Here is a 26,456-nt window from a genome sequence, read left to right as displayed (position 1 = left end):
TATAACTTATTGATGCTACTTAAAATATTAACTACAACTGAAGACTGACACACATTATTCCTTCAATTATTACTGCCTTCAGTATATTTCAAAATAACATTTATAAGAAATATGTAAAGAAAAAGACCTCAAAAAAGCAAATCAACTGAAATCTATAGTGCCTTACCTGTTGGTATATTATATGAAACCACACAATTTCCTTCCAGTTCTGATGGAGAACAATTCTGCTTCAAAAAGACAGACAGGACCACGGTTTTAGAGGAATCTGGTTCTAAAAAGAAAACAAAAATAAATCAAGTAATTGGAGCATCCGAATAAAAGCAACCTATTTTCTAGTACTTTTGGAAATAATCTACTAAATTATGATAGTTGTTTCCATCAGTTCACCTTTAGCAAATCACCAGACATGCTTTTTTTTTTAATCTGTAACTTACAAAAGGCAAATTAGTCTCCCCAACTTAGATCTTGAAGCATAACCAATAAAACATTTCAGCACAATGAATACAGACAATATCAAAACAAATGCAGTTTTATATTGTGATTTTAATATTTTACAAAGCCACCAGCCTTTTGCTCCTGTCACATGTTGAGAAAACATAAGAAATGTCCTTTCAGATGAGAGGAACAGTCAGTAAAGCCCTGTTTCAATAGGGACCATTACTGCACATTTCAGAGCAGAAATGGACTGCAGTCCCAACTGAGGCAGCAGGACACACTTCTCTGGTCTTCAGTTCCACTTAGGCTTCAAGGGAATCCCACCTGCAGCCTTATCAACAGGGTTGGAAAAAGGCTAGAATCACCAAACAGTTGATGCTAAATTGGGAACATACGCTACACTGCCAACAGGTAAGCAAGCTTTCTGTCCCTGCTTTTAGCTCAGCAGTGGCATTTCTACATAGACAGAATTGCCAGCAAAATGAAATGCCCCAGCAAAGTACTACAGAATAACTGAAGCTGCCACCCTGCCTCTCCTCACCTGCCAAGCATCATATCATCATCAAGAAAGCAACTCCATTCCTTTCTACTCTGTCTTCCTCCACCGAGCAGTATCTAGAAGCTGCAGAGTGCAGGCACGGCAAGTTTGCAACTGCTTTAACTGCAGTATATCTGCAACAATGCACTTGATGGAGGCTGGACTATACCTTTCAAGCATCCTCAGAAAAAGTAATATGATACAATAGCTGTAACGGTACTAGAATAATTTACCTAAATCATCAAAGACGAACTGGTCACAGGTCACTGCTAATGGAGCTTGTATACATACTGCCAGGTTTGGTTTCTGCGCAGTCACTCTGCTCTGTATTGTTATCTAAATCAAGTGACATATAGAAGTATTTAAAGGAAGCAATAAATTAATCTCTGTATAGCGGAAAACAAACATAATCGGCAAAAATATATGAAAAGCCTGCAAAGAGGAATTCAGCAACAATGTTTAAGAACTTAAAATTTCAACCTCAAAATCAGTATTTTCCTTTTACATTCTTACTTACCTACAGCCAATAACAGAACAAAATAACTTGAAAGGCTACGAAAAACTGAGGAGATTTCTCATATTCTCTGTAGTTTTAACCCAAGACAAACTAATACTAAAGTGTTAATTAAAATATTATTATTTTGCAAGTGTCATGTGCATTTGTTCTAATATAAAAATAAAACGTTGCCTTTTTAGGGGACTAAAGTAAAAAAACAAAAATAATTTAAAAAAATCTAACCAAAGAAATTATTTCCTTTAACTGCAAAAAGCAATGCATAGTCTTCTGAATAACTTCAGAGTCAAGTTCTATTTTATTTTTTACTGAAAACAAATCCTAAAATTCAATATACAGGATACCCAGCACAACTACAACTCTAGATTACAAGAGCTGACCTAACCATAAACCTGAAGTGGCCCTGGTTGCTTCTATTGTAGGCAATTATTTCTCTGCAAAAGCAATGGATATCAAAATAATGTCCTTAACTCTGACTGAAAATGAAAGTATAGTGGTATCTGAGATCTGACTGTGGTCTGCATATACACAGACAATATCTGCTATCCATCATCATCTGTTTTGTTTTGCCGGTCCACTAAGGAACTCACTACATCCAGGTTAAATCAGTTTATGAAAATATTGTCAGTTATAAAATGACTCAAGTGTTAGGAAGTTTGACTACTTTAACAGAATTAACATCAACCCTTATCTTGGTTTTACAATACATTTGGGCTGCAGATAGGCCCTCAGATCATACATTGCTGTTAATGCTAGCAAGGAGGGATCACATCTACCTCTGTACGTGCATCAGGTAAGCTTTGCCCCATTTTCTGAAGTCAGAATCTTAGTAATATGAACAATGAAAATGAAATCAATAGCCGTACAGATGTTATGCCAATTAAATGAGCTAGAAACACGCAGACATACAGACTGCACACTTCAGAATTTGTAATCAAGACGGTGACATCTAAAGTTACTGGCAAATGCTACTTCATTGCATTTCTCAGTTACGTTTGGCTTTCTGCTGCATGTAGGAGCCTGAAGGAAAGTATCCTCTTATGCAGGAACTTTTGTCAAAAGTATCTAATTTTATTAAAACTTTTCTGACAGGTCTCTCATTGGTACAAAATTAAACTTAAAACCATCATTTTTAGTATAAAAATAAGTGTCACAAATTTTGGAAGTTTCTTTAGACCACAATGCATTGCCTGCAGTCTTTTTGGGTACAACCACCGCCATTACAATGGTCAAATAATATTCATTAGCAACATTACCTATTTTGTAGAAAACATTCAAGGTATACATATACACTGGTTGCAGTCATGGAATTCAAGAAAATATTTAGTATCAAAATTCTTCTCAATTTCTCCAAATTCAGTGGTTAAAGTCAAATTAGTCTGACAGGAGTCATAACATGGAACCATAATGTACAATTATTCTTTACTTTCATAAGAATCAATGCCTATAACTTTGTAAATATTAAAGAGTTGAATCCATTAATTAAAAGGTCTTTTCCATCAACTGGAATTAATTAGAATGGAGACATAAGAAGATCAGTTAAACGAACTTACCACAGGAAAAAATATTCCAGAAAAAACTGAATGCATTGTAAGTCCTACATTTATTATTTTTGTTTCATTAAAAGGTATAAGACGCATAAACAAGAAAACAGAATGGAGGAATTATAATGTCTTCCCATCAAAAAGTTAAACAAATACATAAACACATCCGTGCTCATTTTAAACAGTGTTTGCCATTGCCCTTACAATAGCAATAATGAACAGATGAGGGAGAAAAATGGGAGTTACCTGTGTTCCCAATAGTGAAATCATAACCACTCTCCAAAAAATCAAATTTGGCAATTATAAACACAATGCTTTCCTCTGTAATAATTAACTTATACAATATATTTGCTCCAATGTAAACTAAAAGCTGATAAATTCATACCTTTCTGGAGGTAATTTCAGTTTTCACTACATATTTTAAGGTACCGTTATATTCACAAAGGAGCCCAATTCAAAGTCCAATGCTGTTCATCTGAACTTCTTTGAGCAAAACTGTCACAAACTTTATCAGAATTAGAATTTTATTTTGTATCATTTTAGCATTTAAAAATACAGAGAAAGGCATTGGACCAAGTACAACCAAGCCACACCAGTATAAGGGAATCTTGTTCAATAAATAGTCCAGTTACCCTCTGAACTCCTCACTCAAGAGAGAGGGAGAATTTTGAAGGTTCTCAAAAATAAGGCTCCACTGATATTCCTTGAAGATCCTCTCAAACTTAAATAAAAATCACGATCCTTTTTAGGCAATACTAAGGAGAAACCACACTTGCACACACATGCATGCACATGTACACACACACACTCACACTTTAGAATCAGTTACAGGCAGCAACTCTTATGGAGGACTGCAATGATGTCAATTTTCATTTAGCTTTTCCTAGCATTTTTTTTTCCACTAGCAAAAGCTATGGAAGTCTTTTGTAAAAAGAAAGTCTATTTTTGTTTATTGACAACTAAAAAGGCAGCTGAAGATAATAAACTTCCCATTTCGAGTAACCAAACATCAATTCCCTTTGAAAAGTGTTGGAAAAATTATTCTTATAACTTCAAAAACAACTTAATTCCATCCTAATAATATTTCTGTGTCTGCTTCTGGATAAGCCTATCAAAAATAAAACCCCCAACCCCTTGTGACTTCAGCAGAAGGCTTGCTAGAATGACACCTTGTCATACTAGTGAGAAAAATAATTAAGTATATATTGCATTTCAAATTTTAATCATTTTCATGATCTAAATGAAATACACAGAAAATGACAAGTTTCTTAAAATTTGCCACCAGTATTTGAATGCTTCTATTTGAGTTAGGCACAGTACCTTTACTGTGACTGATGGTACTGTCTCTGCTTTTACCTCACTGTCAATGGCTTGCTGTGAAGAAAAAGATGAAAACAGAGTAAATTCAATATTACACATGAATGAGTGAACACAATGAATGCAATATTACTTTCCTACCATCAACTTGGTTAACAGGGAATTAACAGTAAAGGACTTAACATTCCTATGACAGATTAAAATACACAAAATACATTTCTGACTTCCTTCTGAAAATGTAAAGCCTCTGTTGGAAATTGCCTGCAAAAAGGATAGCAAAAGGTCTTGAATGTTGTGTATATAAGAGACTAATATACTCTGATGTATATATGAATATTTGAAACTGTTTTGTTTGGCACATTACTTTCCACTGTATATTTAAATTCTGGAAATACCTTCTGCTATTCAGTAGGGAAAGGTGACTTCCAATATGCCAATATATTACATTCACACCATAGTATGTACTGTAAAATCATCACACACTATCTTATAATCAGAAATGTATTTTGAACTTCAAAATAAAATTATAGCAGGCAAGTTGCTACTCTTGCAAATTTCTATTTCAATAGGCAATTCCATCTAATTCAAAATTCACCTTGACCTTGCAGCCTATTTTAGTATCTTATTTTATGCTTATATGTAATTTTGCAACATGTCAGTCCCTACGGTTTAAGAAAATGTTCCTGTTTGTTCTTATTTTACTCTCTTATCATTAGAAGTTCAAGTCAGTGATGTGGTATTATCACAGAAGTGAAGTGTTTCTTTAAAATAAAACAGATTAAACAATGATTCCCTCTACCCACCCTTCTTTTCATCCCAACATGCCAGTATGAGGTCCAAATCTGCAAAACTCCTAAGAAGTCAGGAAGTTGGTGGGCTCTCTGGGTTCTAGAAATATGACTTTCATTTGTGCTTTGTGTATCTTTTTCAGTTAAAATAACATATCTACATTCATACTGGCTTGTCATGGCCACTGTCTCTGGTGACCTGTGGTTGATCCTGAACCAATAGCAGGGATGCAAAGCGATGTGGTATCCTTACCATATTCAGCTTTCAGAAATCAGCTTGACTTCCCAGATCAGAGTCCATAAGCAGGAGGTGGTGTTAAATAACCAGAATGGTCCTCCGCTTGCTTATCCAATCCGTTTCAATATACCTATATCCTCTTGCTTTTATCACACACATTACAATTTAAATCTTTTCACAAGTGCAGAAGTAGTATCTGCAAGCCTGTAGGTTCCAAGATCACTGCAGAAGCTCTAAAATTGTTCCCACATTTGCTGTATTGATCCTTCCCCATGAAGTATCTTATCAGATTTTACCTTTCTAGATGGCTACTGAAAGAACCCCCAGGAAAGCCTACCACACAGGAAACTAAAATACATGAACAGCCTTGGGAAATAAAGAGTCAAGGCTGTGGTTTGATTGATATATTGAGTTATTTATACATGAAACAGACCATTTGCATCTGGAAGTTCGAGCGAATGAGCATAGCAGCATTAGAGCATCCTGTGGACCTAACAGTTCTAAGTGTTGTGAGCATATTAGTTCAGCTAGCCAAGACCCTGTCACACTGTCCTTTTTTTCCACCGACTAGTGCTAGGCCACTAGCACACATTATAAAGAGGTGCTATTATCAAAAAATAATAGTAATAGAGGTAGCAGTATTAGTAACAACTGAGTTTGAATAAATATATCAATTATATATAAAAAGTATTAAAAATCAGCCCCTTGTGTATTTTTTTCAAACAGTAAGTAGCCCTGAAAATCAGTTTTGCAGAAATTTGTGACCAGAAATCACTAATTACAGATGTTATAGTGCAATGAGTATGTTCTGAAATGTTAAAAGTGAAAAGTTTTAAGAGACACTATAAGCTCTCCATCCTAATTTAAATTAATTTTTACAAAATACTTATGTATACAAGATGAATAAACTAATAAGGCTGCAAAACCAGAGAACACTGAATGATGCCTTGCCAGAGAAAGATTATTTCTTCTAATGCATCTTTGAGTGGTTTGTGTATTCTATCTTTAAAAGATCCACAAGGTTACACTTGTACTGTTTTCCTCCATATTATTAACTGCTCACCATTACAAATTCTCACCACTATAAAGTTATTCCAGATCCTAAGTTCTTATTCACTTACGTTTGCTTAGCCAAGAACATCACTAATAACCTAAAGGTCCCCAGACAGAAAATACTAAATAATTTTAATAATTCTAGCTACAATCATTAACAAAAGTGCATTTTAATTGATGGAGAACTGGGGGCTATGCAGAATCTCAGTCCCAGAAATATAAATACATAATAATCACTATCCATAAGCAACCATTATTTACTCATATATGAAACCAGTGTTTTCAGAGTAACTTCCTTTTTATATAGGTACATACAGATTCTGCATCCAAATCGGGTGAAACTTCTGCTGTGACAATTAGATCTCTGTGTTTTTCAGATTTGGGTAAAATATCTGGAAGAAAAAAAAAAAAAAATAAAAACTAAAAAGTAAGTCAGTTCTCCTTTAACAAACATGCAGCTACATTTCTAAAAGCAATACAATTTCAACAACATCAAGTTTCAGACTTACATCATTACACCTACTAGTATAAAGGAAAAAAATAACAATGCATGTGATTTTTGACTAAGATTTCTACAGACAAACTAAACCCAGATATCATTCTGGATTTCTGATTTATATACAAAAAGGGATTTATAAACATTCTATAACAAGATTTTACACCTACTATCCATGATCTTCAGAGACTGTAAGGAACTTCTAAACTTTTATCCTCACATGCATATACTAATACACCTATAATAAGCAACTATCTCCAAAATACACACTGCACATACCATGACACTTTCATCTAAATAAGCTGATAATTAATACATTAGACACACAAAGATTCTGTGCCTAATAGTGTAAAATTAAAACAGATTTTTCAAATGCCTCTGTGTAAGAAGGTATATGAACGTTTTACGTACAGAACATAATATAGGGCTTGGTTACAATACCTGATGATTTCCAGGATTGTCAACATACAAGGCAAAGAATGCTATGAACTCATTTATATCCGTAACATAAAACATTATGCAGATTCACATATGTAAAAAAGTTGTAAGGATTAGAAACTAGGCACTTAAATGCCATAAGGAATTATATAATCTCCTCTTATGAGTCCAGAAGTCCAGCTATAAGGTATTTGCACTTTTCTGAGTACTTTCATTTCTTAATACTAAATGTATTGCAGAAAGAAAAACCCAAACAAAAGATGTATAGTTCCTAAAGCAACAAACAGCAGAGACTTAATATAAATGGGAAATTAATATATTAATAATTGAGAGCATGAGCACATTCAGAAAGCTGCAAGAATTTTATTACACATCAGGTCCTGAAAATGACACAGAACTAGTAGACAGCACATTATCTAACAAGAGGGTCGAGGGAAAAGATTTTGATGAAGGCAGAATATGAATTTTCATTTTTCTTGTGCTCAGAAAAAATTACCTCCCTCTACAAGGGAAAAAAGGAAAACCAAAACATGTTCCTCCAATACTACTTACCAAAGAAGCCTAGGCTTGTTTCATACTGCCACAACTGCACACAACTGGTTCTGCCAATAACTTATAGCTCTGCACAATCCATTCCACTCATACAGACAAGAAAATACCTTCTTTTTCTATCCCTTCTCAACCATTTCTCTTCATATAGCTTCTTCAAGCAAACTCTGATGCAACTTCTGTCATACAGTGTCGTGGTTTGAGCCTGACTGGCAGCCAATCACCACACAGCCACTCTCTCTCCCTTCTCTTCTGGCAATAAGAAGGGACAGAGAGCCAGGCTTGGGGTCCGAGATAGGACTGGGATGGGAAAAAAAATCACCCTTTATGGTCATGAGCAAAAGGCAGACTCGTTCGGGGAAGAAAAAAAGAACGTACATTTATTACAGACACTAACAACAACACTTAACAGAGTAGGACGGTAAGAAGCATTGCCACATCTTGAGAACACCTTCCCCCCACCCCTCCCTTCTTCTCGGGCTTAGCTCTACCTCCTCCCCCCAGGGGCGCAGGGGCAGGGAATGGGGGCTGCAGGCAGTGCTGCAGCTTCTTCTGTCTTCGGTGGGGGAGCTTCTGGAACTTCTCCCCCTGCTCCATCGTGGTCCCCCTCTCACAGGAGACAGTCCTCCACAAACTTTCTCCGACGTGAGTCCCTCCCACGGACCGCAGCGTTCCCCACACTGCTCCGGCGTGGGGCACCAACTTTCTCCAACCGGAGTCCCTCCCACAGGCTGCAGCCCTTCCCGAGCTGCTCCAACGTGGGACACCCCCACGTGCTGCAATCCTCCCAGCGCTGGACTACAACAGCGGGGCTGACTTTTCCCACAAGACCCTGGCCTTCTTCGGGCACAGTCACCTTGATCATCCTGGAGAAAAACACAGGCCATAAATCAATGTCTGCTCCACCGTAGATCTTCACGGGTGGCAGGGGGGGCCGCCCTGCCATCTCACCACAGGATACAGGGGGGTCTCTGCTCCGGCACACCTCCCCCCTCCTTTCTTCCTCCGTTCCTCCACTGACCTTGGTGTTCACACAGCTGCAGCAACTTCTCCTCACAAGTCCCACTGCTCCTCACCATGTCCCTTCTTAAAAACACTATCTCAGAGGTGCAGCTGATTGGCTCAGTTTCCAAACAGAGGTGGAGCTGATTTGGATCTGCAGGAGCTTCGAGAAGCATCTCACAGGGGTCCTCCCCTATAGCCCCCTCCCCTGCCACCAAAAAAACCCACCCCACCACTCACTCAACCCAGGACATTCCACCCCTCACCTCAGCGAATCACGTATTTAAGAATTAAGAGATCCAACATTCAGTACAGAAGAAAGTATACACATCAACATCAGAACAAAGAGAAAACAAAACCGAATTGAAACAGAGGAAAAAAAAAAAACTTCCCCACACCCAAATAAAAAATAACATTGACAAAATACTGAGACACAACACAGAAAATCCACCCATAGTCCCTTCACCACACCAGGAAAAAAAAACAAACTTCCCCACAATTACAACTACAGACACTGTAAAGATCATTCCACTAACGGAGTTCAGTCTGTATTTTGCTCGTTACCTCTCCCAATTAATATCCTTATCAAATAGCAACCCTCTGCCCCACGCTGGGTGCCAAAAAGGCTGTCGTGGTTTGAGCCTGGTCAGCAGCCAACCACCGCAGCTGGTCACCCTCCCTTCCCCCTCCCCACCTGGGAATGGGGGACGGAATTAGAGGGGTAAAGGGAGACTCGCAGGCTGAGATAGGAACAGTTTAATAATGGTAGTAAAACCAGAACAATGACAATAATAGAAAAAAAAAATATGAATGGGCAATGCACGATGCAATTGCTCACTAGTATCCAGCCCGTTCCCAGCTAGCGATCCCAAAATATCAAGATCCCATAATCGCAATCCCAGAAGCAAGAGAGCTCCTTCCCGACCACCCCTCCTCTATATAGTGAACATGACGTTCCACGATATGGAATATTTCACTGGCCAGTTTGGGTCTGGTGCTCTGGCCATGCTCCCTCCCTGCTCCCTGTGCACGGGCAGAACATGAGGAGTCAGAGAGTCCTTGAAGTCTCAGTAGCAGCTGAAAACATCAGTGTGCTATCAGCATTCTTCTCATGCCAAACCCAAAACTAAATCCAAAACACAGCACACTTCTAGTTCCTGAAAAGGAGTATTAACTCTATTTCAGCCCAAACCAAGACATACAGTCATTCTTCTATTAGAAATAGGACAGAGATCATAACCTGCTCATATATATCAGCTTTTTTTTTTACTATTAAACTGAGCCAAAACACCTTTGTTTAACCACTTATGTCATCCAGATTGATACAAGCAACGTTAGATTTAAGTTAGTATAACAGTTAAAATTTTAAAATATTCCATCAGTTTATACTGCAAATCCTTATTCTTCAAAATGTATAAAACAGCTTAAGTTCAACAATTTAATGGTCAGCACTGGACAGAAATACAAGACATTTATGGAAATAACTACTCTAAGGTTTTTTTAATATGATGACCTAATTCTAAATACTGTCCATGTTTGGAAGTCAAAATGAAACAAAGAAAAATTATTTCCATAAAAGGGTAGATATTTTCAAAACAACACAAGCTCTTACTGTGCAAACCTGAATCCAACAGACAGAAAAGTCTATGGCTCATTTTAAAGATCGTGCTTAGGAATAACTTAATAGTGACCACTGTTCAAAGGTGTTTTGTATTCAACCAGACATGATTAGTAGTTATTTTAAGACTTTGCTAAATTTCTAAGAAAAAAGCCAAAATGAATCAAAGCCAAAACATCCAAAACTGAAAGGCATTCTTCATAAATAAAAGGTTTTCTCACAAGTTTGACATGCAGTTAAAGCCAAACACAACATCATTAGAGCATCTCTCCACAACAAAAAGAGCATTCATAAAAACCTCTTCTGAGAACACCACTGTAACTTTAGATCAGCTTAGAAAGACTGAGGAAGAAAAAAAAAAAAAAAAGAGGAAGAGAGAATGGGGAAAAATCAACAATATTCATGGTAAACTTGTCAATCATACCATGACAGTTATTAGAAAAGTTATAAAGGACAGGTATGTTTCCTTTCTCTCTACAGATCTTCCACAAAATATGTTAAAATTAACAAATAGAAGTTGATTCACTGCAAATGGATTTATTCCTTCCATCATGCTTTTCTTTCTTTGGTTATGGTAGATGGACAAAATTGTCAAATACTTACAAAGAAGGGCTTTGGTAAAAATTAATGGAATTTCCCCACATGTGTATGCATAAATAACCAATTACAGGATTTGTAAAATTAAAAAACGGGTATTAGTCTATTACAATAACAGACAAAGTTATATGCAATTACAAAAATGAAATCTTTGAGATGTAGAATTGAACTCATGACTGCAGATAAGTAATGTCTTACTTCCTAGGGTTTTCAACTATGAGCTTTTTCACTCTTTTTCACGCAGACTATTGTGTGATGTCATTAAAGAAATTACTATTTCTTTAATGCAGTTTAAGAACACGCTAACTAGAATCAGGAAAAGGTTTTAATTGGTTCTTCCTATTCATCTAAGATTTATCCATAGTTTCCTGTAAATCACATGCTTCCAATTCCTTATGCAAGTCAGATACACTGTTTAAAAGCTCAGTTATGAAAACATAAACTTTGAAGGATCTCTGTAGAAATTATGTGCCCTTACTTGAACAAAATCAATGCAAATTATTAGAAACGTATGTAAATACCAGAATTTATCTTGATCAGTTTTTTGGGTTTTGATATCTCTCATTACGTTCTTCAAATACAACCACTTTTGAAAAAAGTTAAAGCAACAGAAAAGTCGCTTTAACCAAAGTCATTCTTTGTTAATTGCATAACTTAAGATGCAATTATTTGCTTATTATTATTTGTAATAATATTATTATTTGTAATACTAAAACAGAATTTGGCAATACTTTTGCTCTCTCTGAAGTCTATCAGAGCGTTGCTGGGAAATTCTTTAAGCTTTCTTGCATTTGGGTAGTACATGCACTGTCAGTTTTTCCTCTGAACCCTTGCACTAGTGAGAATTATGTGCAACCTGATGTAAACATCTTTAATGTTATAACAGGCATTATGAAAACACAAAGAAAAAACTCTGTATCCAAGGACCCTACAGTCTAGGATTATGTTTGCATATTTCTTATTAAAACCTAAACTAAATTAAGCATTACATTTCCTACAGAAATTTTTACATTTTTAAATTTATGACATTTATTACATTTTTAAATTTTACAAATTCAGTAATTGGTTACTTATGCATACAGATGTGGGGAAATTCCATTGGTTTTTACCACGGTCCTTCTTTATAAGTATTTGACAATTTTGTCTGTCTATCACAACCAAATAATTACAGAAATAATTAAATTTCCTACATAAATGTAATTACGATTAAAGTATGAAAATAAACTGAAATATTTTAAAGTGTCAAAAGAAAAGTCAGGTGCTTAGAATTACATATGCCTATAGAAAAGGGAGAAGAATACCTTGTGTTTTTGTGGCCTCCTTGATGATTTTCTGAAGCTCTTTCATTTCAGCATCAAATTCTTCATAGTTTATTTCCCTGGAATCAACCTGAGGAGCCTGGAAGAGTGAAGGATCAGTTCCAAGGTAGGAACACTGAAGATGCCCACTGTCACTCAGAGTGACTATAACACCCTTTAAGTCTCTGCATAAAAAAAAAAAAAAAAATAAAAAAAAGCTCATTAAGAAATTGGGAAGAATCACAGAAGCAATAACATTGAATTTATGCTGCTTCTACTGTTCTATCTACAAATATAATAGAACTTCCTGGTTTTAATTAGATTCTCTGACCAAAATAAAACAACATTTCTTCTTCAATTCAGATGCATGTTTTAGTATTACTCCCACTGATTGCAACCATATCTAAGTACCAATCTGTGCTAGATAGATGACTAAAACATCACCCAAGTATCTCAGAATCTGTATAATGAAGACAGGTAAAGGAAAGGTTCAGAACAAACAAGCCAAGTAGGCAGTACAGTTGTAACCTTCCTTTATTCACAAATTGTTACTTAAGGTTTTTTGAAGTATGGATATTTAGGTTGGGATGCAGAAAGAGGAACTAGCTAAATGGAACACCAAGTAAGGGAAGGGAAAGGATGCTTTAGAAGAAATCACTAACAGATGGAACACGCTCACAGTGAAGACAGCATTAGGACTTTGATGGTATCAGTAGCTCCCCTAACCCATTCTTTGGCTGCTATTACAGCTACTGTGCTGGCTTCAGACCCTGTCTGGCTCTTCCCTGCAGTACATTTCTGAAAGGAAGCCACATGGATCCGGAACATTCCCCTTACACTGCTTTGGATCAGTACAAAGGAGTGTTTTACTGGCTACACTATAGTCTCTTTTCTCTTGAGGAACAGTACTTCATTGAACTTACTCTTACAGAAGTCTCACTCATTTTGTGATCTGATCATGTACCATGAAAATGCAAAATTTAGGGAAGTATTTAACAAATAATGAGACAACAGTGAGCAATGCCAACAGTTTGCTTAACTTGAAGGGTATTCCTAAACAGAAGAAGAACCGAACAGTAAGGACTAGCATAGAAGTTAACAGCAAAAGTTAGGAGAAGTTAATTTTATTTTTTAAAATGCTGACTCTTAATTAAATTAAATGTTTGTATTTATTTTCATAATCATGAGTTGACACGTTCATGCCAATGATTTGCTCTTATTCCATACTGAGAATATCTTATAGCAGACACTGCCTTTGCAAATAGAACTGTCATATAAAGCAAAGAGAAAAAATTTAATTCTTAGATATAAAATTTAATTTTGATAAGAAAGCCTAATACATTATCCCACTAATTAAGCCCAAGTAAAATATTTCATTTATATAAGTGTTCAAGCTATAATTAATAAAAAAATCAACAAAAATTCTTTTAACTTACATACATTCATACCTTTCAAGCACCTCCTCTAGTACAATACTCATTAAAAATCAGGTAGCCGTATTAAAAATTGAATCATCTCTGATTCCTATGTTGTCTTGTAGCATGGCTCCAGTACACACAAATAGGAAACTTCATCCCCAAATGTTCCAGGGTAATAGTAATTATCAAGGCAAACAGGTGTCACAGATTAATTTTGATAACCAATAGTCCAGTTGGACAGTCCAAAATGCCTTTTTACAGAACATTAAGACCACAATCCCAGTCTTGGTTTCACAACATCAATCAAATATTCTGGAAAAACTATGCTGTAATTGAGATCATCTGAACTCTGTACAGTTATATTATAAATGCACAGAGAAATGAAGACCCCACTAGGCACTAAACAAATAAGTAGTTGCTGCAGATAAGTTTGAGCTTTCTCTTGCTACAGAAAGTAATTTTTACTCATTGAATTAAATATAACTCCTGGTTGGACTATGAATGCATGGAAACTGGCTGGGTTTTCTTTTGGACAACTGGTAGCCTCACAGTTAGTCCTTTGCTGCAGATAGAACATACAAATCTGAACTGCCTTCTGGAACACAACACACATAATAGGGCTCAAACACAGTGTTCCCCTTAACTATTATATAAGCTCATCGTAAAAACAGTCTTCTCTTTTGGGACTACTATTCCCATTGCCACAGAAAAGCTTCCAGCTATCACCACAATTTTTAAAGTATATTAACATTTACTAGAAAAATTAAGCAAACTGTAATAGGAAGCTGCCTTTGAGCACCATAAGGCTGGAGATGACAAGTTTCCACCAACAGTAAGCTTAAGAAAAGGAAGTAGAACTCTTAATACTGATTTTCAACTTAGAGATGCAGTACCTGTGGTAGCATCCATCCTGTGAATGTGATGGCCTCTTTGTGACCTGTAAGCTTGGGGTTTGCATCTGTTATTTTTGACAAATTGTAAACTCTCAATCCAAAATGGGTGGAAGTGGAACTAAGCATGAGTCCTTGTTTCTCTAGGTGCTTGAATATTTGTTGCCAACTATAGTTGGTTTTCTTGCTTAAGTCTGGGTCTGTTGTTGGAATTACATGCAGAAGTGCTCATCCTAGTTTTCTTATGTCCATAAAGCTCTGTACAACACACATCTGTGCTACATTTACAGAATTCTGGATGGCACATGGAACAAATACATTGGGCTAACCCTGAGATTTGTATACGAAAAACATAATGTGAATACTTAGACCATAACACAGTCTTAGTAAGGTATGCAAATAACACTTAACATATAGGACTTTGCTTAATGACTGACAAGTGTTTGCAAAGAATATTGTAATACTGGCCATGGGTGCAGCAAAGTTTTTAAAAAAAGGGATATTGTTGAAGCAGATGCTACCATGCTACCAAATATACTGCCTGACACTTTGCTGTTTAATTACAGCAAAAAATGAAGTTGCTAAAAAAAAAAAAATGGGACAGGAGAAACAGCATCATGAGAGTGTTCCACAACTGAAGAAAATTGACACATGAAAACAAGACTATTTCTAAAATTCTCCAGCAATGTATTTGGACCATCTTAAAATTTCTTTCCTGAGGCTATGAATCTGTTAAACTAAGAAGGAAAGATCCATGAGGACATCTGAATGTAAATCAAAAGGGCACAAAGAAGTATAGCTGCATCGTTAGCAATATATCTTTGATGATATACTACTGAAGTATAATACATTCAAAAGTGGTTTCTAAATACAGTCCTTCCTATGTACCTTTAAGTTGGCAGTCATCTGCAGGTAATCAGTCTATCAAACAAAATCAACTCAAATCAAGTAGGTGATTTTCCTATATAAATCATGCTTTTCTTAACTTTTATGTCAGCATTAGAGAATGCACATTCAAAAACTCCATCTTAAAATAAACTAATTTCAACCAACTTTCCTGTTAGTCAAGACATCCTTTAAGTCTGCACTAGCTCAGAGACAAAAGCATTGGTTTAAGAAAACAGCATTACAAATTACACTTTTCCTTTGCTTCAGTTACTGTTCTGCTGGGTCCTAAGAAGGCTGTTTAACATGAAACATATACAAATATAAAAAAGCCTTTTTCGGTAATCTTTCCACGTTAAAGGCGTCCATGAATTTGTACATCAATAGAAACAATAAGAAAAATATGGGTAACCAGTTATAACATATGATTTATAATGCATTATTTTCTCAGTTGGAATGTTTGTTAGCCAGTCAAAACTGCTTTATTTTCTCAAGCTTTTATAACAGTGGTTAAAGACAGCAGGGGAAGGGGGAGCATATTTAACAGTTTTATAGTAGTTTCCCCACAGCTACTGCACTCATACAATATCCCTGCAAATACCATTACTTCATTTGGCACATTTTGCACACAATCTGGAATTTCAATTACTTGTTAAATTTCTTTTATTGTAAACTATTTCTTTTACTATATATCACACAATAGTCAAAGTAATAGCAAATCTAAGGGGACACTTTAACAGTGAGGAACTCAAAGTATGAAACAAATTATTCTGGTATCTAAAATAACTTTATAGTACAAAGCAACTCCTACACACATATGGTAATAATTTGAAAAACTATCTTTTATTGGATTCTGGGTAATAATAACAGCATATGCTTTTTGTAGGTCTTCTCTTACTAAACAAATTGCTCACAACATAGTTTTTGAAGAAATTAAAATGCTCTGCATGTTTCCAGTTATATAATACTGAATCGATCACTCAATTGACATAGAAGTTGAATCTGTAATTCTGAGTTCTACTAGAATGACACAAGCTAAGCCTTGGACAACTTTTAGGACAAGGTCTGGTTACTGACACAATTTCCAGCTTTAATTATTGATATTTATAATAGCACATAAAACTTCTATTTCAATTTCAAAAGTAGTCTTAATTGATATTACTCATACCAATCATTTTAGAAAACAAGATGCTCTGCAATACTACTCTCAGTCCCTTATTGATAATGTATTATTTAAAAACTACTAAATTAGGAAACTAATTCCTAAATTGTGCTCAAGCATTTCGAATCCAATTCTCTCCTCATTTTATCATCATCTGAAGTAATTGTAGGCAAGAACATAACTACAAGAGCATTTTTAATTTAGCGCTTTTGAAAACCCAAATTGTTCTAAGTTTCACCACCATTTCAATGTCATTTCAGCTGTAACTGTGTGAAGTATTTCATAAAATGCTGAAGGAAGATCAGACTAGGAGCAATAAACTATAAGAATTTTCTAGCATGAACTAATGGCAGTAAAAGTCGAAAGCCCATCTTACTCTTATTAAACACACCCTCCAAAATCAGACTTTCCGCTGAACATTTAAAGTATACCTGGTGCCACTTGGTGCCAGACACAACCGATTTTTAACTGGTTTTGGGTATCTGTGAAGCACTTTCAGGTTCCTTTGAAAACCCTTTCCTCATTAAAAAAACCTTCGTTCAACTTTACACCAGAAGTGATACTTGTATGTGTAAGACTTCCCCATTCTGCTATTACACATGAAAGCAGACAATCTGCTCTCAGAAACTAAAATTCTTTTAAGGCTATTTATATTATGTATTTAGCAGGCTTTACACACTCTGCAGAGGGCACGCAAACATATAATGTAAATATAGTGTTCAGTTATAATTGTTAAAAAATATTTAATTATATTGAATATCATTAAGTGGTAAACAATTTGTACTGATGCTTTACAGAAGAGAATTCTTCATCTTTCTCATTTGTATGATAGTTTAGGATTGCTGATCTTAACAGAATACCAGACACAAATCCAGTTGTTAAAAATACGAAATACATGTAAGAGGAAGAGGGAAATGAAACATTACTTCATCTTGATAACATGTGGAAAAGCAGTTAAAAAAAGAAAAGTTGTGACTTTAACAACAGGTCAACACCCATCCCCTCTTTCAAGCACTGAAAGCCACTGAGAGTCGGAACTAAATAAAACCTGAATTTGCCAGTGTTACCATTTTTAATGTCTGAAGGATTCACCTGCTTGCAGGTCTTATAGAGTACTTTCAGTCTCTACTCGGGGGTGAAGATATTTTCAGTAGTACCTTTCCATACTGACATCACACAGCAAAACAGCAGATGAGTGCCTTACTGCATGACCAATTCAGACAAGCCTCTGGCTTGTGCAGTTTTCTCTTCTAAAGAAACTCTTTGCTTAAAAGGACAAATACCATCCTACGACCAAATAAAAGGGAGCATCTTCGACCAAACAACAAAATGAAACAAGCAGTGGAAATTAATTGTTCTTACTTTTACTACCAAGTTAAAAACCAACACTGCTCTCAGCAGTTTGGGTGAGGGTCTTTTCTGCCAGACCACTGCTGCCACCTGCGGGGCAGCACAACAAGCCTTGAGAGGGCAAGCCAAGCAGTACAGCTTTTGCACAGGAGAGACCTAAGAGATACCATAGCACATTAAATGGAGCAGGTTTGGGGGTTTTGGCTTTTTTTTTTTTTTTTTTTTTTTACAGGTTAGTATAATAGCTTGACAGTTTAAATGTAAGGGAACCTTACAAGGTTAAGATTTAACATGCAGAGGGATGGACATCCATGGACAACATCATCTTCTGGTTCCTTCAGGCAGGGCACACACATACTGGCTTTAGGCAGGCTAGACATGCAACATAAGTTCATGCCACAAATTACACGTAACATTAATTTTTATCTGAAGGATTAACCAACTTAGTCTTTTGGTTTTTTAAATATAAAATCAAAACTATTTCAAAAGCAGTGACGATTTTATTAGAAAATAAAGTAGCCAGCTATACAAAATGCAGATTTCAATTTAAATTAGTATTTGTCACAAAGTAGAATAAAACTGGAATATTCATAGTGATCACACAGGCCTCCAGAAATATATGACCTCGCTTTAGGCAAAAAAATGTAAAGAGCTCTGAAGTATAATATATTCAAGGAAAAGTTCATAACTTCCACACTGCATTTCTTATTATCACAGTTCCATAACTAAGACACTTAGTGGCATTATCTGAATTGAAAATGAATGTAAGGACTGATAAGAAAACCTGATTACTTTAAATAGGAGTGCAGCTTCCAAGTCAGAGCTCCAAATAATAACAAACAAGAGAAATTACATTGTGATTTCATTTGTAACAGTACCAGTGTTAGCAGTAAGAAAGAAATGAAGACCAGCTGTGACACACCTAAAACATGTCCATGCTTTATTCCCTCTTAGAGCTACATCAAGAAGTACATATTTCTTCATCTGCGCCTCCTTTGCCTGAAGATTAAACAACATTTCAAGGCCAGACTCTCTCACCAGCAGACAAGTATATAGCAGCTTCTAAAGGCTCAAAGGCTACAAAAGGTAGCAGCTACTGCATAGTAAATACAGGATCTGGAGGCCCTCAAAAGTTTATCCTTCACCTAAACCTTCCCTTCTCCCACTTCAAGATAATGGTTAGAGTCCATTTCACTCCAGGCAAGCTGGAGAGGTCCCTAGAATCTCTGCTTCCAACAATAAAGAGATGCAAGGTCTTATACTAATAAAAATCTACACTCTAGTAAGTCTATTGCTTAGATAAATCTTATTCTTAACTGTTGGCTTCATACACCCTACACCCTACTTATTAGACAGTACGAAAGGAAAATTAGACTACCCACAGAGTACAAAGAGGCTAACAAGAATAACCATGATGGGTCTTTACCACAGATTTATTCTGATAGGATTGAATAATTACATAACTTTTAAAACACTGAACTCATATTAATTTCCATCTCTTTCTCCTCAGTTTGACAGCAATGTGCCTGCAAGCTTCAAAATTCACCAGCATTTCAGGCAGGAAAAAGAGGATATGCTATTACTTTTGACAATACTTATCCTTGTCCCTTCACCCTGTTTTGTAAAGAGCAAAGCTGCTCTTTAAAAGTATCCCTGGCACTTTGCACTGCTAGCTGGCCCTCATCTCCATAGCTTAATATATATGTCCCAAGTGCTGGTCCTCATATGAAAAAATGTCTTTCATGTTAATAGCATAATAATCAAGACCTTCAAAATCAATAACTTTAGACTGTTCATAATAACTTTTCAAACAAGATGTCCAACACTTCCATGGACAGAGCAAGTCTCACAACACATCCATAAACTCCAGCCCACTGCTCAATGCCAAACTCCAAGACTGAGTTAAGAGCCTGATACAGTTACATTCTAATATCACAGCATGAACAGGAACAGAGAAATTGCAGGCTAGTCAAAAATCCCATGCTATTTTCTCAAAAGCAAGTACTGTATTTTAAATACAAGAGGGGCAGTTGCTTGCCTTCTTGTTCTTGAGCAGTTTGAATTTCCACTTTTAAGGCTTTCTCTAGAATCATGAGGGTGGAATACTTTAAGTGTTATTCTGAAGTAAGTTGAAACCCTTACAAAACCATATGACTGTAAAAAGTAGACTTTTTGAAAAAGCAAGTAAGTGACATGCAATAAAATTAGGAGAACTGGCAATTCAGGCATATGCTTAATATCATACAGTAAAGACCATTCAAAACTAACTTGCTAGAAAGCTCAGTCATGAATCACTCTGGCCATAATATTTGACACAGCTGTGTCTTTTGCAGGATCAGAATCCTACTAAGGTAAAAGAAATACAATCACATTCATATTTTGTGGCTAAGATACACACATTAAAATTATGACCTCAAAAGACCTTTAAAAAGGGTAATATTTTGTACTGCCATCTCTGGACAATCCAGTGGCAATTTAGTGTTAAAAACAAATGTAACTTTTTTTTCTTAAAAACATTTATTCAAAATGCAATTATGTTTAAGTAGAAAGATTCTAGAATTCTCTGCATTTAGCTTCTCAGATAAAATAAAAATTTATATATATACATGTATATAACTGAACAGTTCATACTATGTGTCATAACTGGCATTGCTGCTATTACAGTACTACTATGCAGAAAAAGGAAAAATCTTTCAGCAAACTGTAAAGTTTGATTCCTGCAGTTTTCTTTCCATAAAACTATGTAACAAGTGCTAAGTTTCGCTGGTTTTACATATAAGTTTTGCCATTTTTATATGGTGATTCTTTAACAGTTGTGGTAGCTGTGGTGATGTCAGTTATAATAAGGAATAACAGACGGGCTGGAAGGAAGAACAAAGTATTTTCAAGCATCTGGATAGCTAAAAAATTCAGTGAGAGGGGTTTATTTTGACTCCACCCACTATTACCCTATATGTGATTGCACTTTTACACCTTATATACTTCATTCACCTACAATAATTTTTCATATTTTTTCCAGTTAAATTCAGTTCCTGTTGCCTTTCTACTGTTTGAAGAGCACAGCTACACAAAGTACATTCATCTAACCACCCAATATACTATGATTCTGTGCCAGAGAACAAGTTTTAATTTCAAGTTCATATTTGGACCAGGACAACATTTTCTCACTTGCAAATTAATCACAGATTTTAATTACCTTTAAAAAATATTGGAAGCTAAAACTTCATGAAGCACATTTTCAACCAATGGCTATACACGAGAATTCTGAACTCCAATCTTTTGATTCACAGACCTCCTTTAAATTAAAGTCATCAGTCTGTTGGGCTACATATGAGTTCAAATCTGGGAATTAACCCTGTGTCAAAACAAGAATTTAAACACTAGCTTACATTCTCTTCTTTATAGAGACAGGTTGCTGAATCAGAGACTTCACATGTAAACTTATAAAGTGCCATGAAGTTATAAGCATGTTAACTACGTCAGGCTCAAAGTATTGCTCATGCAGAAGACAAGTCTTGGTTCTATGAAGCCAGTGAACAACAGTCTTCAGGGATCTTATAACTCATTAGAGAAGTAAGTACACAAGCCAAATATTTCTGACTAGTCATTCTAATATTATGAAATACTAACAGATCAGAAAATCCAAAAGGATTATTGTATTAAACATTTTTCTAGAAGGCAAAAAGTGATTGGATGTATGCTCCAATAACTATCAAATACTTAATTGTTTAGTGTTGGGGGTAAAGATGGGATTGTTTTAAAGTATTATTTTAAACACAATAAATGTCTCTTTCACTATTGTGTTCCCCTTCAAAATGCAAACTGATTAGCAATCCTGAAGTGCAGCAGTGCGTATCACTTGGCTTATGCTTAAACTGCACTGGAGGTGCAGGTGTAGGGACAGTTGCCATTGGTCAGTCACCAAAGCAATGCTTCTCAGCCTTGCAGTAAACCTACAGACAAATGGGGAGAGACTGGACAGGAGCAGATTACTGGAATGCACAGGAAGCTAGTAAGCCATAAAAACCACCCAACCCTTCCTCTCATAAAAACCACCCAACCCTTCCTCTCATATTCTTTTAAACCTAGGGTTAAAGCATCGGGGGTTTTTTGCAGACACTCGTTGTTGCTCATATGGTCCTCAAATAGCCAAGGTCAACAATAACACTGGCAATTCAAAGGTGGCACATCAGACTGTCAAGCCAAACTTCCCAGTTTGATCTGTAAGTATCCTTAAGCGGTCATCTCTGGTTATAGAGGATGAATGACACATGCCTGTACTAGTATATGGCAAAACAGAAAAGTCAAAGACAGGTAGCAAGAAATCACTTCCTTCAAGAAAAACAGGGTGGAAATTACTGGATCAGTAAACAACACTGTACACATCTTACATTGTTCATATGTTATGCATGTTACACGTTTTGATTAGGAAAGATGCAAAAAGGAAAGAAGCAGCTGGGAGTAAAATGGTAACTCAGCACATAACAAGAGACTATGGTTTCAGTAACCAGAAGTCATTGTCTCCAAAACTAACTTGTAAGTATTTTAAAATATGTAAAATATTCTCTTATAATGCACCTGTGTAACTGCAACACAAGTTGAGATCTTACAAGAGACAGGAAAGTGCAGTAGCCATGGCTATCAGCACCACAAGAGACAATACAAATATTCAAACACATGATTACATAGAAAATAAATTTTTTAGTACCTTCATTAGTCAAATAGTCTCTGCTGCTTCATTATTTCTGCAAGGGCAAGAAGGACTCGTACAAGAACAACATTAGAAATATCAGATATACTGAATTACTTTATTCTGTTTTACAAATAGTATGAAAATTGAATACTCCCGTAGCGTCTTCAGTCAGTAACTTTGAAGTGATACAGTAAACTGCAGTATTTCCTGCATCTCAGACTATACGATGCAACTTTGTATTACTTTAAGTCTCTAATTCAGTAGAACCCATAAGCAAATACTAACAGCATAAGTTAAAACACGAACGCCAACAGCCTATGAGTAGCTGGCTTTAATAGATGGCTGATAAATACATTACTATGTGATACAATCTGAGTGGGCTGGTGGTTCACAACACGGATGTTAGAGTTCAAGCATGACCCTTACAGTCAAGCCTTGAGTGATCATACTTGGAGAAGCAACAACAGAAAATTACCTAAGTAAATTTCAAACACTATAGTGAGATGTAGTGGTATCAATTAGCAGAAAAAAAAAAAAAAAAGAAAAATCACTTTTTGATTGCAAACTGAGCAAAACAGAATCAGTGGTGAAGACATGGAACCCTGTGATATTTTTATGGGATCGTTTCTCATTATAAGCCAGACCTGAAGTTCATAAGGAGCTGAGGTGTGGATAAAGCTTACTAAGCAGCCCTGCTTGCCATCATGAACATATAAAGTGTCTACTTTTATTTCCTGGTATTTCAACAGTTACTTTTGTTTAAAAAATAAAATTACATTTTCCCCATCTCAAATAATGAAAATCTATTTACTAGCTTAACTCAAAAGTTGAGTTCTGGAAATTTATTATTTTAAGAAACTCAGAAATTCTTATTGTTTAAAGGTGATAAATTACTTCTGAACAAAAAAAAAACCTTTCCAGACTGCTTTCTATTTCCTCTTCAGAAAACATGCTGTTCTATTATTAAGTAAAATTATATTTATCTGTCAAATAAATGAAAGCAAATATTCTACTAATTTTCACCAAACTTACCTCTCCATACCTCTCAACCTCTTGTAATAAAAGGAACTTCATATTTTATAAGCCATGTAAGTCATTTTGCGGGTTATTTGCTTCAAGAATCTTTCTTCTATGAAGAACAGTCCTTCTGCTCACAGATACAGTATTCTTATAAAATAAATTTGATTTCTGTATTCTAATTCCCAGATGTACCTCCTAAAAGCAAGAGGTATCACATATTCAAAGCATCCAATTACCTACAGACAAGCACTACAGGTGGCTCTCAAGTTTTTTCTTTTGGGCATTTCTAATCAAATTCCAATGTAGCTGAAGGTGAAAATATCTTTCATTTAAACTTGAAGTTCACTGATGAATTGATGCCTAAATTAGTAAGAGTCTCCAACAGATTAAACATGGAGGAAATACCTTTCCCACAACACATCCCCTAAACCCTAAGAGAAGACTGGTTTACTATTAGAACTGTCACTGATGATAAATTCCACGCGAAAGCACCATTTTTTTTCCATATAGATACCACCAGCCTTAATTTTTTTGATGGATAGACATAAGCACAAAGAACCAAAATTAGGGACATCATGAAATACTGACTTGAAAAAATGGAGATATTTGAGGAAGCTTGCAGTGTATTTCAGTTTAAAAGAAAAAAGTCAGGCTACATTTTAGCATTTACAGGCTTATCAGATATAACTTGAAGGCTACATACAAAGAAAACCAAGTAGTAAAATTAAGACTACTGAACTTTTAAAATGCTCAGATGAAACAAAGTTCCTGATTTAAAGGCTTCATGCTTTCCTACTGCAAAACCAGGTTAGTAGCTTGGAAGTGATGAAAACAGAAATCCCTTTCCTAAACCCACATTCAAGCTATAATGCTCTATCTATATGGTTTTAAATCAACCCACAGTGGCATTTCAGATGTTAGTGATGGAAACATCTGAAGCTAGCAACACAAGCTGTTTTGCTTCAGACTGAATGCACCTTAACATAATATTCTAGTCTCAGGCCAGCCAGGTCAGAGTAATACTTGGCACAATCAATCATATATTAAAACATGGTACTCTTAGGGACATCTTTGCCAAGTGAGTTAGTGTCAAATAAATAGAAAAGTAGTTAAATATTTTAATCTACTTCACGGACCTTTTATGGTCAAGCATGTGGAGACAGGATAATTCAGGCAAAGAAAAACAAATACGAATTGTGATAGGCCCTTAAAAAGTGACTTTCTGCTACTTTCTGAACAAGTTATTTCAGATGATTCAGACAAACATAACCCACCATTTTGGTGGAGGAGTATTAAGTCCCTTGCCTTTACAGGCTCAAATACCTGCCAACAGGAAAAAAATTCCTTTCATATGAGGCATTTTGACTAACAGGAACTCTGTGTAGGAACCACATTCCTATGGGCTTGCTCCCCACACAGTTACCTGAATTATGGGGGGGAAAGAGAAAGAGAAAAAAAAAATATAACGCACCTCAAGAAGCATCAAAAAGTGACAAATTCATAGCATGGATAATTTATAAACATAAGACACACTGCTCATGAAAGTTCTTTCACAAGTGAGATGTGAAGGTACAAGGAAGGTCTTAGAAAAGAGATCTCTGATGAAACAGAAAAATGAAGAGTAAAGGGCAAGAAAAAAGGGAATAGACTTTGAAGTCAGTGCTAAGAAGATGTCTATATAATTATGGTGGATACCAAGCAAACACTGCTGCTCACAACTACCATTTCAATACTGAAGATTTTAGGGGAGTAGGAATTCTTGTAACACCATTGTGTAACTTTCCAGATTTCAGCTGTTCCAACTGCAGCATATAGACAGTTCCTCTTCAAACCACTCAAAAGGGGTTTTTTGGTTTGTTTGGGGTTTTTAATCAACTCAGGCAGAACATCCAAACCATTTTCTTCAAGAGTTTCAGCTTCAGTGAGAATGCTTTTGGCATAGCCATAACTTTAAGGATGACAACACAGAATATAAAAAAATGTAACTGTCCAAGCAGGCTTATCAATGGAAAGATTAATTTGTACTGAGACAAAGTCCTAGGCAGTTTAAATTAATCCAAGTTGTCAATGTAAGCGGTTCTACCTCTGAAGTAATCCAGGCAGTGTTAAGCGTGTAGAAGTCCCTTCTTTGACATTAAAACAATGTCATAAACAATTAGTATATACTATACATTAACAGAACCAGAATATAAACATCTAACAAAATAAGGGACAAACTGCTGTGACAATTATTAGAACTAGACTTTCAGTTCGGTGATCACAGTTACAGAGATCTTCAAGTAAATTACAGAATAAGATAAACTCTCAAATTTTTGCCTGTAGTTCAAGTTTCTGATCACAGGCTTTTATGGAAAATTTTCCATTTCCTGACAGAGAACATTCAGGTTTGAACAGAAGGCAAAAAGAGTGTAGCTCAACAGCTTAAAAATACATCACTTTTAGAGTGCAGAAACACCTCACCAGATATGTTATAAGTAACCACTTATCTTTGATTCTATTTTTCCTTGCATGTTACTGAAAATATGATGGAAACTGTGTGATTTATGCTGGAACTTAATCCCAAATGTTGTAATGTGTTATTATAATTATTTATACACTGATATTGCAATAAGA

The 26,456-nt window shown here is 35.7% G+C and overlaps 1 protein-coding gene across 4 annotated transcripts in view; it reads right to left on the bottom strand.

The window, feature by feature from the left end:
- Positions 1-26,456, bottom strand: part of BBS9 (Bardet-Biedl syndrome 9) — a 306,857-nt gene that overhangs the window by 237,087 nt on the left and 43,314 nt on the right. For all 4 annotated transcript variants that reach the window (XM_042806281.1, XM_042806280.1, XM_042806282.1 and 1 more), the window contains 5 exons: positions 12,429-12,610; positions 6,743-6,819; positions 4,352-4,405; positions 1,207-1,309; positions 167-271 (listed from right to left, as the gene is read on the bottom strand). In XM_042806281.1, coding sequence (XP_042662215.1) covers positions 167-271; positions 1,207-1,309; positions 4,352-4,405; positions 6,743-6,819; positions 12,429-12,610 — 521 coding nt within the window. The remainder of the gene's footprint in view (positions 1-166; positions 272-1,206; positions 1,310-4,351; positions 4,406-6,742; positions 6,820-12,428; positions 12,611-26,456) is intronic.

Source organism: Tyto alba, unplaced genomic scaffold, assembly GCF_018691265.1.
Source record: "Tyto alba isolate M040663 unplaced genomic scaffold, T.alba_DEE_v4.0 Super-Scaffold_46, whole genome shotgun sequence".
Lineage (NCBI taxonomy): Eukaryota > Metazoa > Chordata > Aves > Strigiformes > Tytonidae > Tyto > Tyto alba.
The sequence above is the reverse complement of the archived record's forward strand: the minus strand, read 5'-3'. Positions and strand labels throughout refer to the sequence as shown.